We start from the raw sequence: 15,517 nt of genomic DNA on the forward strand, positions 1-15,517 counted from the left end.
GTCATAATCCAGGGATCGTGGCACACCTTTTTTTTTTTTTTTTTTTGGTGGGAGGGAGGTTGCGACAAATAAACTCTGCCTCCCCCCCCCCCCTTTCAAGTTCTTTATTTGCTGATCCTGTGTGGGGTAAAAAGCCTCAAGCCATGGCCCCAGTGGCCCAGCCTATGGTAACCGGTTTTCTTTTGGCTTGATGTCTCCAAATGGGTTTGTTTTCCACATATAATTGAAACGAACGGCACTCATAAGTCAGGGTATGTTGAGTGTGATTGTAAATAAGCATTTGGCATGAGGGTTAAACCTTTTAAGGCTTCATTGCCTTTTTTTTCTTTTTTTTTTTTAAATGGAAACATCTTTTGAAGGAAGTTGATTTTTATAGATTTTTTTACCTTTGTTTTTTGGTGTTTAAGTGTGAAATTATTAATGAACGCAGAATTTAAATATAAAACATTTTTGTTAAAGACTGCTTATGTTGACACTATAAATGTTTAGTAGTAATGTATATGTGGAAATCACACCAATATAATTATACTTAATAATCTCTGAGGACAAGTAGGCCGACAAGTAGGCCTATGATTCTCACATGTGAGTAATGTGAGCCGTGTTGCCCAGACCAGAGTTTCTGACAGTCTTTTACAGAGCTGTTGGAGTGTGAGTGCCTTCCCGCCTGCTGCAAGAGCACGGGACATTAGTGGGGAGTGGACGTGTTTTTCACTTCTCTGCACAGCTGCCAGTTTGGCTTTCTAACAGCTTCTTTTTGTGCCTTCCCAGCTTCTCTCTTAGTTTGTTTTATTCTGTATCTCATTTGGGGTATTTTTCTCCCTTTCCCTTACGTTTTTAGTTTATTTCCCCCCTTTTTAAGGTTTCCTTTATTCTACTGTGCTCAGTTGTCTGCATTTAGGTCTGAGCTTCGGTCGGATTCTTCCCTTCATTTTTCTCTGGTGCTTTGCCCCTTTTTCTGCACCATCAAGTCTTTTGATTTAGCCACAGCTGTTTTTCCTTCCATGTCATTGAAGGTCCCCAGTGGCTTTAAGTGCTGTACCCGGTGCAATAGGACCATCTCTGTCAAAGACACCCATTCTTGTGTCTGCCATGCCTTTTGCTGCTGTCCCACATGGCCATCATCCTGTGATGAGGTCTTCAACGTTGTAGCTGCTTGCAGCTTCTGTGTTGACTGCTGCCCATGTTGGCACCCCCTCGACGTCGGTGGAGGAAGCTTTTACTGACGTCGAGGCTGGAGCAGATGCCTCGACACCTTGGAGACATGGTTCCTCTTTGTAGAGGCGGGCTCGGTCTCAGCCCTCCAATGCAGAGTTTCTGTCTGATACTGATGAGGACTGCTCATGGGAGTTGGAGGATGATCCACAGTACTTCTAAGGGGAGGAGTCTTATGGCATTCCGTCTGATCCCTCCACAGGAAAGGAGAAAGTTTCCACCTGAGAACCTTTCCTTCCCATCTTTTGTTAAGGAAATGGCAAATGCCATTTCAATTCCTTCCCAAGAAGGTTGACATTATGTACTGGATTCAGTCTTTCCCTGGGTTTGATAGGTCTCGGTTGCCTCTTCATTTCCTAGTGGTAGAATCTGTGCTCAAAAGGGCCAGGAGTTCTAGGGACTATGCTTCAGCACCCTCTGGCAGAGAAACAAGAACTCTGGATTCTTTTGGACGGAAGATGTATCAGGCCTCTATACTCCCATATTCATTTGCACCAGCTGTACACGAGCCTGTACTCGTGGTCCTTGGTGTGTAGTATGTCTGATTTAGCAGACTCTTTCCCACCGGAGCAGGCTGACTCTGTTCGCCAGCTGGTCAAGCAGCACAAGGCATATTGTAAGTTCTTGGCCAGGGTTACCTACAACACTTTTGATGTGGGGTCCAGGATCTCTGCTCAGAGTATAGTGATGCACAGACTTATGGCTGCGTGTCTCTGACTTGGACCTGGCGGTCCAACAGTGGTTGACAGATACTATGTGCCGAGGGGATAACCTTTTTGGAGAGAAAGTGTAAGAGGTTGCTGACCTCATCAAGAAGCACACTGATACAATCTATACTCTCTCCTGTCGGGCACCTCCTGCAACTACCTCCTCATTTAGGAGATTTTTTGGCATGTTGAAGAGGATTACTTACTACTCTCAGAGGCATGGGTACACCACTTCTTCTCCGCAGGCTCAACCCCAGTACGTTCATTCTCATCAACAGCGTGCGCCTAAGACCCAGTCAAAGCAAGGGATGAGTTTTTGACTGGCTCCAGCAGAGCATAGCTGCTGTAAAAGTGACCATCCTGGATGACTTTCCGGTCGAGGGGAGGCTGAAGTTTTTTTCAAGAAAGGTGGTCCCTTGTAACCTTCAACTGATGGGTCCTACAAATAGTCCGTGTCTGTTATGCCATATATTGGCAAAAGAAGTTGCCAGATTGCCCACCGAGAACAATTTACTTCATCTCTCAGCAGAAGCAGGTACTTGCAGAGGAAATCTCCGCCCTTCTAAAGGCCCATGTGGTCGAGCCTGTTTCACCAGGAGAAGAAGGGAAGGGACTCTAGTCCAGGTATTTCCTTGTGCAAAAGAGATGGTCCAAGGAAACAACAGGTCAAGTGATCCATAAGATCTGCTCCTTTCATACTGCCTTGTGCAAACGAAGACGGGGCAGATGCGTCCCATCCTAGACCTAAGGGTCTGAACAAATTCCTGGTCAAAGAAAAATTCAGGATGGTTTTCCTGGGCATCCTTCTCCCCATGATTCAGGAAAACAATTGGCTATGCTCTCTAGACTTATAGGATGCTTACACTCATATCCATATACTTCCAACACAGGAGATATCTTTGGTTTTGGCTGGGGACACATCACTTCCAGTACCATATGTTGCCTTTTGGCCTAGTATCGGTTCCCCTGGTTTTCACCAAGAGTCTTGCTCTAGTCACAGTGTCGCTATGCAGACTGGGAGTCCATGTGTACACCTGTCTCAACAATTGGCTGGTGAAGAGCACATCGAAGGACATGGTGCTCAGGAGTCCGTGCGGATGACTATTCAGGTGTTAGAGCTACTAAGAGTTTGTTTTAAACTACCCCAAGTCCCCTCTACTCACTGTCCATTGATTAGAGTTCATTGGAGCCCTGCTGGACACTGTGGGCTTGGGTTTTCCTCCCTGTGGTACGGGCAGACTCTCGTCACCCTTGCCACTCAAGTCCGAGAAGCTCAGGTCACAGCTCGGCAGATGTTGAGGTGGTTGAGCCACATGGCCTCCACTGTTCATGTGACACCCATGGCATGTCTTCACATGAGAACTGTCCAGTGGACCCTGGCTTCCCAGTGGTGTCAGGCCATGGGGAACTTGGAGGATGACATCTGAGTGTCACCAGAACTGGTTCAAGCTGTTTTTTGGTGGACAATTTCATCCAGTTTGACTGGGACTCCCATTCCAAATTCCACAGCCCACGAAGGTGCTGATGACAGATGCATTCCATCTGGGGTGGGGAGCTCATGTAGACGGGCTTCACACTCAAGGTGTTTTGTCATCCCAGGAGACAGATCTTCACATTGACCTTCTGGAGCTCTGGGCAATCTGGAACTTGCTAAAAGCTTTGAGATCAGCTGAGCAACCAAATTGTTCTCATTCAGGCCAACAACCGGAATGCCATGTATTACACCAACAAGCAGGGGGGTACCGGATCACGCCCTCTGTTTCAGGAGGCCATCGGGATGTAGCATTGGGCAGTCCAGCAGCAAATGCGCCTCAAGGCCACTTACTTAGCAGACAGATCCAACAGCCTTGCCGACAGACTGAGCAGGGTCATACAACAGCACGAGTGGCCACTCGACATGGGCATTGCCTGCAAGATCTTCTGTGAGGCACCCCTTTGGTGGATCTCTTTGCCGCTCGATCCGATCACAAAAGTCCCTCTGTTCTGCTCCAGGCCCAGGAATGTCCATTGCTTCATTGAACGTTTAGTGTTGGAGTGAAGTTTCACTATAAATTTAGGGCTGATGTTCATTTGCCTAAATTTGAACCTGATTTATGAGAGCAGTGCTGAAATTAGTGCTAAGCTCTTAACTCTTTTTCTCTGCCATAAATCCACCCCTGTTGCCACCCACTTATCCTCTAAATGTAGGAATTCGGTAAAATTTTGAGTATAGAGTTAGGCACTCGGCTCTAGTAAATTTTCAGAGGCCAATTTAGGATCATAAATTCTTTGAATATTAGGGCCTATATTTAGGCTTGCTGTGAGTATATTGAAAGTCTTGAATGTGTTAGCTATGTCAGTGTATCTACATGTACCTTTGCTTATATATATTTTTATAACTTATTCTGAACTATGGGATTTGATGAGTAATATTTAGCTAACGTTTTCTATTCCACTCAGTCTCAAAATTCTACAAAATCTGAAAGGCCTCTTCAAATAAAATATATACATACATATATTCATGTAAGGGGGTTTGAGACAATTATAGCTAAATGGGCTTATTAACAGTTACATAGTAACATAGTAAATGATGACAGATAAAGACCTGAATGGTTCATCCAGTCTGCCCAGCAGTCAAATTCATTATCAGTTCAAGATTTAAATCAACAATGAACGTGATTAATAATGGTCTTTCTTTGTTGTTTCTGGGACATAGACCATAGAAGTCTGCCTGGCGCCATCCTTATGTTCGAACTACTGGAGTTGCCATCAAAGCCCACTCCAAATCTGTCTTGTCATTTGCGGGACAAAGACTGTAAAAGTCTGTCCGGCACTGTCCTCACGTTCCAAACCACTGGAGTTTTTCCGTCAAAGCTCTCTCCAGCCCATCCTAAACCGTATCGTCATATGTGGGACTCAGACCGTACAAGCCAGCTAGCACCAGCCTTATTTGTTCCAGAGTTGCTATCTAAGCATCACTTGAAACGCAAACACATATGCAGCCCTTTAAGTTTTTGTTTTTTATATCATTCATTTTTTTATTAGAGATCCTCTGTGTTCATCCCACACCTTTTTGAATTCCACCACGGTTTGTTTTTCCATCACCTCCCTTTGTAAGGTCATTCCAGGCATCCATCACCCTCTCTGTGAAAGAGTTTTCTGACATTACTCTTAAGTCTACCACCCCGCAACCTCAATTTATTTCTTCTAGTTTTGACCACTTTCCCTTCTTTGGAAAATATTTGTCTGTATTAATACCTTTCAAGTATTTAAACATCTGTAACATATCTCCCCTGTCCCTCCTCTCCAGTATACATATTCAGGTATTCCAGTCTCTTATGTTCTTTGGCACAAGGCCCATATCATTCTTGTCGCCTTCCTCTGGACTGCATCATCTTCCTGCATCTTTAGCAAGATACGGCCTCCAAACTAAACATAAAGTACTTGATAACTGTTTGGAAGTTAACTGGGGGCAGCTTTTGGGTTAACAAGAAGTAAAAGATGCTTTCTGGTAGATCGCTGTGTGCAGGAATACATACATCCTGTCCCTTCAGGCATGAGCAGATCCTGCTTAACTGGTATGATCTTAGTTTCCTGATTCACATCTTCTTTCATTGTGGGTTTTCTCCAGCATTTTGCCTGTCTGTCTTCTACCTTCTTTCCAATAATACAGGAGTGGCAATAGCCTGCTATAATTCAGCTGGATACATGCTGCCAGTGAAGCACTTGAGCTTGGCCACCTGGGATTTCTCTTAGGGTGTGCAGCCAAAACGTTTTCTCTGGGGAGGGGGGGTATTTCTCCAAGTGTGTTAGTCTTATGCATACCATGATGGGAATGAACCTTATTCCTAAGCCAAGGCATATGCAGCATGATCTCAAGCTCTCAAATTTACTGCTAATGCTCACCGTAGTACTTTACTTCCTGTGTAGGTTGGGGGATGTTCATTTTGTTCAGGGTTTTCTGAGCATTTTTTTCTTACAGGACATATATCATCAAGAGCGCACCCTCTTTGGAAAGAGTCCGCCTTATTTACGCATATGTTAGAGTGCACCCTCTCTTTTTAGGGGGGTGGGTAAGAAAAAACATAAACTTTTGTGTCTTTCTGCTCATTTTCTGCTCTGAGTATGCAACCAGAACCCTCATCCACACTCTTATCACCTCCCGCTTAGACTACTGCAACTTGCTTCTCACAGGTCTCCCACTGAGCCATCTCTCTCCTCTTCAATCTGTTCAAAATTCTGCTGCACGACTAATATTCCGCCAGTGTCGTTATACTCGTATTAGCCCTCTCCTCAAGTCACTTCATTGGCTCCCTATCCATTTCCACATTCAGTTTAAACTCCTCTTCCTGACTTACAAATGCATTCACTCTGCAGCTCTTCAGTACCTCTTCACTCTCATCTCTCCCTACACTCCTCCCCGGGAACTCCGCTCACTGGTCAGATCTCTCTTATCTGCACCCTTCTCCTCCACCGCTAACTCCAAACTCCGTTCCTTCTATCTTGCTGCACCGTATGCCTAGAATAAACTTCCTGAGCTGGTATGCCAAGCCTCATCTCTGTCTATCTTCAAATCTAAGCTAAAATCCCACCTCTTCGATGCTGCTTTTAACTCCTAAACCTAACCCTTCAACTGTCCCCCATCCCTGATATGTCCTGTCTGTCCTAACCCTTATCCCTTACTTGTCCTGTCTGTCTCCTAATTAGATTGTAAGCTCTATCGAGCAGGGATTGTCTCTCCATGTTCAAGTGTGAAGCGCTGCGTACGTCCGATAGCGCTATAGAAATAAGTAGTAGTAATTTTTCTTTGCTGGCATAAAAGACATGTCAAAACCTATGTGTGGTGGTTCGAATATTGTGGTCACAATATAAATTCATTAATGTCTTATAATTTCCAGACCATTACCTCAAAGAAAAAGAGTATCAAAAGAGGGAAAAAGCCTCTGTACGTCAGCGCTCTGAATATTTTTGCATGAACAGACTCGCATGACAGTCCTTCATTTTCTAAAAAAAACCCTTTCTTTTTTTCTCTTTTATGGTTTTAAATTCAACAACTTATACGTATTTGACATTCAAAATATTCAGTTTTGTCATTCAATATATTAAGTATAGCATATATCCACAACTGTTGGTAAAGTTGCAGAAAGACACTTATCTTTAAAATTGTGTCTGCATCATCCCATCGCATGGTCTGTTCCTGGACCAGCTGCTCCAAGAAGCAGTCGTTTATTTTATCTAGAAATGTTATCTCTCTGGCATTCCCTGATGTAACATTTATCCAGTCAGTATTGGGGTAATTGAAATCATAAATCCAACAAAATTAGCTTATTTTTTCAGCTTATTCTGTATCCATGAAAGGTTATTTGTCTTTAGAAAAATATTGAAATACTGATGTGGAATTTTTTTTAATGACTTATGATTATAAAGAGCCCCCTGTGTTTATGAAGGTTTATCTTTCAAATAGGGGTGTCTCTTGTTTGTACTGGTCTCTTTTTTTTTTTTTTCTCCACTATATTTTTATTGAACAATAAAAAGACATCCCTTGGGATACAGAATATATTCATGTAGAATTTTCTTGGATTTATGATATTGAGTTCTACAGATTCCGTCTAATTCAGGTAATTGAAATCACCCATTATTATAGCGTCGCCCAATTTGCCAGTTTTTCTAATCTCTCTAAACATTTCTTCATCCATCTGGTAATAGGCTTCCATCTAAAGTTTGTCTAGAATTTGACTGTAGGCTGGTGCAATGCGTGCAAATGAACAAACTTCCTTACTATATGAATTCCATTGGAAATGACCACCTTCAGAAAAACTAGCCAATTTCAAATTAGATGGCACCAGTTCCCATTTGCTCCGCTGAAGCCATTAACATCCACAAAAGCTAAAGGACCACATACAACAGTGTTGTTATATATAATAACCCCCCCCCCCAAAAAAAAAAAAAAACAACAACCCCAGAACAGCCCTCTCACTTGTTCACAAACAACAAATCAGGATGCTATTTTCAAGTTTTATAGATGCCACAGCCAAAGAAATGGCAAGAATGGAATCTAATCTACTAGGATCTGAGTCCACCACCTTCACCAGGCCACTAATGTACAAATAATATTTAACAATATTCAGTCTTGCAAAATTACTACCCAGTGATGCATGTTAAACAGTCTCACATATTTTGCTCCTTTATGAAAACAGGACATGTTGACCTTATACCTATCCCAGGTTTACAACAAGTACACAGAATAGTCTGCCCACTGCATAGGAAAGCATTTAGAGAGGCATGCCTTCATTAGAACATAATAAAGACATTTGTACACAACATCAATACTGTGCTAATAGATCAGCCTACAAAGATGTAACAATTTCTGTATTATCCCCCAAAGCAAGCAACACCACTCTTCAATTTCCTGACACAAATTCTCATAAAAGGCACCAAAAAGTTATAGTTAGGAATTTCAACATTGGCCTTAACGACAACTGCAAATATTTAATTTTTCTTCTCCCTTTCAAAACATGGAGAAAATGTACCCTTCTATCATCACCAAGGATGTCAGCACCCAGTTTCATGTAATTTCTAACAACTTCACAGTCACTGGCAGAGTTTAAGTACATAAATATAACCATACTGAAACAGTATGGCCAGTATCCTGTAGCCAACAGTGGCCAATCTAGGTCACAAGTACCTGGCAGGATCCCAAAAGAGTAAAATACATTTCATGTTGCTTATCCCAGGAATAAACAGTGGATTTTCTCCAAGCATCTTATTCATGGTTTATGGACTTTCTTTTAGAGTTATTCCATGTCAATTCAACTAAAATTTGGAAACCTCCCCAATTCAGAAATTGATGCTAATCTATCAGAATGGAGACCAATATATAAGATGAAAAACTGCAAACCTTAGCTTCATCGGTTTTCGAGATACCAACTTTTTATCCAATGGGGGGGGGGGTTGTCACAGTTTACAGCTGGCTGAAAGTTTGGACACATTTTAGGTCTTAATAACTCTGCTGTTAAGTGTTCTACTGCTGTGAAATTTGCACCACTTATTCAGAATTTTGTGTAGATTCAGAAACTGCAACCAATTTTGAACTGGGATATATGGTGTGTGAGATACTGTCAAAAATTGGATTTTATTCAATCTTGCATAACAAAATGCCACTTTCAGCAAACCATTATAACAAAGGTATTAAAGGAAAAGTTTTCATAGTTTATCTGTTAGCACTGGTTAAAATGAGCAATATTTTTGTTAGTTTTTGTGCAGCTGAAAGCTATAGTTTTCCTGATATGCCTCACTGAAAATTGTCATATTCTGTGAGTCCATGTCAGAGGCAATATTCATCATGTGGGATAGGTAGTATAAAAACAAGCTGTAAAGCTGCGTTGTGGTCATATGTCCACATATTCGTATCTCATTACTGCCTTCAGCAGAATATCTGACGTGACAGCCAGTTCAGGCAGGCAGTCACAACTAGTATGTAAATAGTTTCAGGTTAATTGACTTTCAGGCCTTGATGTTTTGAGTCCCTATTGTCCCAGCATTGTTTTTGGTGAGCCTGATAGCTAGGGATTCTCAGCTGTGAGTTTGCAACGCCTGCTTGTCCTCAGAGAAAGTGAAGTTACCTTTAGTAGGTGTTCTTTGAGGACAGTAGCCAAGTATTACATAATTTAACTACATAAGTATTGCCATACTGGGACAGACTAAAGGTCTGTCAAGCCCAGCATCCTGTTTCTAACAGTGGCCAATCCAGGTCACAAATACCTGGCAAGATCCCAAAAAAGTACAAAACATTTTATACTGCTTATCCCAGAAATAGTGGATTTTCCCCAAGTCCATTTATTCTCACATACTCTCCCACCTCCCCTTGGAGTTGTATTCTTTATTTTCGGCACTTCATATACTGCAATTTGTCCATACGGTGACTGTGCAGTTTACAATAGAAAAGCAATTACGGAGCAGATACATAAGGAGGGGAGACAATTATGTGGATGAGCCAAAGGATTCAGTAAACAGGTGGGTCTTGAGTAAAGTCTTGAATTTGGGGTAGGAGGGTTCTAAATGGATGCAAGGAGGGAGGGTCCTAGAAAACAAACTGGTCTCACGAGAGATTGAGAGCCGAATAAAGGGAGAGAAGGAATTGTATGTAGATTGCCAGAAGCAGATCGAAGGGCGCGGGAAGGAGTATAAGGAGTAAGAAGAGGAGAGATAAGCCGGAACTGACGGAAGATGGGATTTAAAGACAAGACAAAAGAGCTTGAACTTAATATGAGCAGAGAATGGAAGCCAATGCTGAGAGTGGAGGAGAGGGGTGACCTGGTCGAAACGTTGTGCAGAATGGAGTAACTTAACAGTGGTGGCCTGAACAAGCTGAAGGCATTTAATGGATGACAAAGGAAGATCAGCATATAGAGAATTACAATAGTCTACATGAGAAATGACCTTGGAGAGAAGAGGAGTACGGAATAAAGAGGAGGGTAGAACATAATGGACAGATGCAATAGAGGGCAAAAAAGGAGGAATGAAGGACAGAGTCAGTTTGTGGCTTAAAGGTTAAGTGTGAGTCAAACGTGACACCAAGAAGGCAGTCTCTTGGAGAGGGATAGAACTGCCGTCCAAGATGGAGCAGGGGAGCGATGATGAGTGGGACCATGAGAAAAACGATAGCTTCACACTCAGAGGTGTTAAGAAATAAATTATTTTCCCTAAGCCATGAAGAAACCTTGGTTAATTGACTGATGAATGTGCGTTGGGGTGCTGTTAGAAGCTTCTAACTTAATCTTGTTAGTTGGCATCTGCACAGGTCTCTGTCAGATGACGTCACCCAGCTGTGAGAATACTTGACTTGCTGTCCTTGGGGAACACCTATTAACAGGTGAGTAACTTTTTGCTTTATCAGTAAATTTCTTACAAAATGTTCTTTTTTGTTGTGCTGTTACATTTATTTAGTTCAAGACGTGTTAATGGAGTGCACAAGGTGAGTTATGTTGTCAGCTCAAAAGCCATCTGGATTTGATCTAAATGACCCTTTTTATATTATTGTACTTCTTTTTCAAATTTGAATACTAGTTGAACTCCACTATCTCACTTAGATGACAGTATAGCACACCATGTAAGTACTCAGATAATAGGTATATTTTATATAATGTACAATTTAATATAGAACATGCTGTATTTTAAGCATACAGCTATGAATTTTTTTATTTATATGTGACCTTTTAATTTCTTGTTTGACAGCTGTGTAGAACACAAAGTCCACCATGAACGGACAGCTAGACTTGAGTGGGAAACTGATAATCAAAGCACAGCTTGGCGAGGATATTCGGAGAATTCCTATTCACAATGAGGACATCACCTATGATGAGCTGGTGCTAATGATGCAAAGAGTGTTTAGAGGGAAGCTTCAGAGCAGTGATGAAGTCATAATAAAGTATAAAGATGAAGGTAGGCTTTTTTTTATATATGAAAATAATTTGAAGAATGCAGTGGTTAGTACAGAAGTACTGTGAGGCTAGGGCTGCCAAAAGGTCAGGTTTTCAGGATATCCCTAATGTATAAGCATACGAGAGATTTGCTTCCATTGGTATTAGTAGCCATGCAAACATAATGTACATTCATTAAGGATATTCTGAATACCTGACCTGCTGACCCTCAGACTGAAAGGAAGCAGAAAGGTAAAGCAAAGGATTTATAAAGAAAATTAGGGGGAAAAAAATAAAATGGAAAACCCCACACACTTAAAAAAAGAAATACAAATGTATTTCTAGCTTTAAAAATATATTTAACCTGTTTTATCTATTGGGTAAAAATTCAGTCGTTGACCACATAGTTCCATGTTAGTAGGTCTTGTTGGCTGGTCACAGATATTTAATTAAAAAAAAAGGTTTCTCCTTCAGTCTATGTGTTGGGTTTTATTGCTGTATAGTGTAATTCATATAAACTTAATTCAAACTGCTTGGTTTTTGCTTTCATATACCTGGGCAGAATCACGCTTTTAGGTAGAAGTTTTCAAATTAACTCTGTGTAGTCAGCTGTAATACAAATATGCAAATAACGTACATATTGTACTTTAACCCATTAAGATGGTAGAGGTGGTATTTTATTGCCAGTACCCGTGCCCATGCTCTGGGGGAGATAAAACTTCTGGTTAACAATTCTAAAAGTTGCCATGTTGAATTGACTTAAATTCTTTGCCTGTGTATATATACTTCCTGTTAAGTTTCCTTTTTCTAGCTTGGTGACAACTCAAATACAAGCAGCACTTTTATCTGTCATATCCTCAATCTTTCACTGTCCACTTCGACTGTTCCTGATGCCTTCAAACATGCCGTAGTCACACCACTCCTTAAAAAAACCTTCATTGGACCCTACATGTCCTTCCAACTATCGCCCCATCTCCCTCCTCCCTTTCCTGCCGTTGCTTTGACTTTCTTTCATCTCAAGCTATTCTTGATCCACTTCAGTCTGTCTTCCCCCCCCCCCCCCCCCCCCCCCTTCATTCAACTGAAACAGCGCTTGCTAAAGTCTCCAATGATCTGTTCCTGGCCAGATCCAAAGGTCTCTCTTCTATCCTCATCCTTTGATCTATCTGCTGCTTTTGACACTGTTGATCACAGCCTACTCCTTGATACGCTGTCCTCACTTGGATTTCAGGGCTCTTTTCTTTCCTGGTTTTCTTCTTATCTCTCCCAGCGTACCTTTAGTGTATACTCTAGTGGATCCTTCTCTACTTCTATCCCAATGTCAGTTGGTGTACCTCAGGGATCTGTCCTGGGACCTCTTCTTTTCTCCTTCTATACTTCTTCCCTTGGTACTCTGATCTCATCCCATGGTTTTCAGTATCATCTTTACGTTGATGACTCCCAGCTCTACCTCTCCACACCAGAGACCTCTGCCGAAATCTAGGCCAAAGTATCAACCTGCCTGTCTGACATTGCTGCCTGGATGTCTCAGTGCCATCTGAAACTAAACATGACCAAGACTGAGCTTCTTATCTTTCCCCCTAAACCAACCTCTCCTCCTCCCCCATTCTCTATTTCTGTGGATAACACACTCATCCTTCCTGTCTCATCAGCTCGTAACCTTGGGGTCATCTTCGACTCCTCCCTCTCCTTCTCTGCACATGTTCAGCAGACTGCTAAAACCTGTCGTTTCTTTCTCTATAATATCACCAAAATTCGCCCTTTCCTTTTTGAGCACACTACCAGAACCCTAATCCACACTCTTACCACCTCTCGCTTAGACTATTGCAACTTGCTTCTCACAGGTCTCCCACTTAGCCACCTCTCTCCTCTTCAATCTGTTCAAAATTCTGCTGCACGATTAATATTCCGCCAGTGTCGTTATGCTCATATTAGCCCTCTCCTCAAGTCACTTCACTAGCTTCCTATCCATTTCCGCATACAGTTCAAACTCCTCTTATTGACCTATAAGTGCATTCACTCTGCAGCTCCTCAGTACCTCTTTACTCTCATCTCTCCCTACATTCCTCCCCGGGAACTCCGTTCACTGGGTAAATCTCTCCTCCACTGCTAACTCCAGACTCTGTTCCTTTTGTCTTGCTGTACCATATGCCTGGAATAGACTTCCTGAGCCGGTACGTCAAGCTCCATCTCTGGCCGTCTTCAAATCTTAGCTAAAAGCCCACCTTTTTGATGCTGCTTTTAACTCCTAACCCTTATTCACTTGTTCAGAACCCTTATTTTATCATCCTCACTTTAATATTCCCTTATCTCTTGTTTGTCTGTTTGTCCCAATTAGATTGTAAACTCTATTACCTACTTACTATATGTACTTTTGTACAGTGTTGGCTCTGCTTAAAAGCGTATGTGTCAGTGTATTAAAATGAAAGCTGCAAAATATAAAACTGCCCTTTCTTCATCGTAAGTTCTGTTATATTAACTTAGCATTTTTGTTGATTTTTTTTTAGATGGAGATCTTATAACTATTTTTGATAGCTCGGATCTTTCCTTTGCTATTCAGTGCAGTAGGATACTCAAATTGACACTGTTTGGTGAGTATTGTTTCCTTTGTATTTCTGGGCATATACTTATCAATGGATTTTGCAACCTCAGATACTCCATACTGTTGCATCTTGGAATAATAAATGTGGATTGTATACAGTGGAATGTTAATGGTTTGTGCTGCTAATGCTAATTTGCTATTTTTCTGTTTTGATGGGACTGAGTAAACACAATTTGACTATAAGATTTAGCTCTGCTAATCAACCAGCAAGTGAATGCTTTGAATGTAGTCTAGGTCAATGCTGTTTGTCCATAGCTAGTATTATATGATTAAAGCAGCTGTGTCAACTGCATCTATTCATAAAGGTGGTTAATAAATACCAATAAATAAATACATATTCTAAATTTCCCAGCAGATAGGGCTGAAGTTTAGTTTATGGTAGGTTTTGGCTGTGAATATTAACCCCACATCCAGTTGGGTTTTCAGGATACCCAAAATACAAACCACATGGGTATTAAACGGGTGAAAAAAGGGGTTAAGGCTGCTTTTAACTTTTATCCCTTTATTCACCTGTTTAATAACCATGTTTTATCATTCCCATAATCAGTGAAACCTAATTTCTTTTTTTTGTCCTGTTTGTCTTAGATAGATCGCTTACATGTTTGTGTAAAGTTGTGTGTGTCAGTAGTACTAGTAGTATAAGATAAATTTGAATACGTTGGTGCTCCTGTATATGCAGGTTTTTAGGATATGCACAATGAAGATGCAGGAGACAACTTAGACTTTGGGGTCACCAGGACAGATTTCGAAAGTCCTGTATTATAGTGTAGGCTGAAATGGTTGATTTTCTAGTGCTTTAAAAAGTTGTTTTCTTTAGCTTACTCTGTTAGTTAAAGAGAATCTGAGGTTTGATTCCAGTTTGGGCTCTAGCAGCTTGCTCTGACTGTATTGCTAAATGTTCAAGGTTCTTTGTGGGGTAGAGGGGAGTTGTGCTCTTATAGTGACAGCTAATGGTCTGCTACGTAGCAGCATGGGAAGCAGTGATCCACACTGTCTTTTAGGGGACAGTAATAAAACAACTGAAAGGGGCTATGAAGAATAAAGGGAAGCATTGATTAGTTGGGCTACAATCCAGAACAGAATTGATTTGCATAGGTTGGTGGCTAGGGAGAGATCTTAGACTATAGCCATATGATGGTTAGCCTAAGAACAAAATAGGTTTCTAAGCCTCTTTGCAACAGTAATAAGATTTCTTAGTATTACATAATAGGGTGTGGAGGTACTACTGTCATCAGCCCTGCCCTGCAGCCCCAGCATGATAGTTAACTAAGGTTACGAAAGACAATATGATTGGTTTATTCATTGGCTGCAGTAAATCACCTGTCTAACTTGATTTTCAATTTGTCTTTGATATTTAAGGCTGCATTGATTTCATATAAAATCTCAAAACTGATCAAAGGCTGCTTGCAAAATGTTGATAAAATCAAAAAAACAACAAGCCAAGTCAACCTGTGTCTGCTCTTAAACAGGGGAAAAGTCTCAAATACTGATGCCTCCTGTATAATTCTCAGGAGGACATGCAGAAAAAGTCATCATCGACTGAAAACCCCCTGGATAAACAATAATTTTTTGTTGCAATATTATTATATATTTTTATT

The 15,517-nt window shown here is 41.2% G+C and overlaps 1 protein-coding gene across 4 annotated transcripts in view; it reads left to right on the forward strand.

The window, feature by feature from the left end:
* The window catches only part of TFG (trafficking from ER to golgi regulator), a 64,776-nt gene that overhangs the window by 695 nt on the left and 48,564 nt on the right, over nt 1-15,517 (forward strand). For all 4 annotated transcript variants that reach the window (XM_030204088.1, XM_030204085.1, XM_030204087.1 and 1 more), the window contains exons 2-3: nt 11,133-11,339; nt 13,825-13,908. In XM_030204088.1, coding sequence (XP_030059948.1) covers nt 11,156-11,339; nt 13,825-13,908 — 268 coding nt within the window. In that variant the 5' untranslated portion in view covers nt 11,133-11,155. The remainder of the gene's footprint in view (nt 1-11,132; nt 11,340-13,824; nt 13,909-15,517) is intronic.

The sequence above is a fragment of the Microcaecilia unicolor genome, chromosome 5 (genome assembly GCF_901765095.1).
Source record: "Microcaecilia unicolor chromosome 5, aMicUni1.1, whole genome shotgun sequence".
Classification (NCBI taxonomy): Eukaryota; Metazoa; Chordata; class Amphibia; order Gymnophiona; family Siphonopidae; genus Microcaecilia; species Microcaecilia unicolor.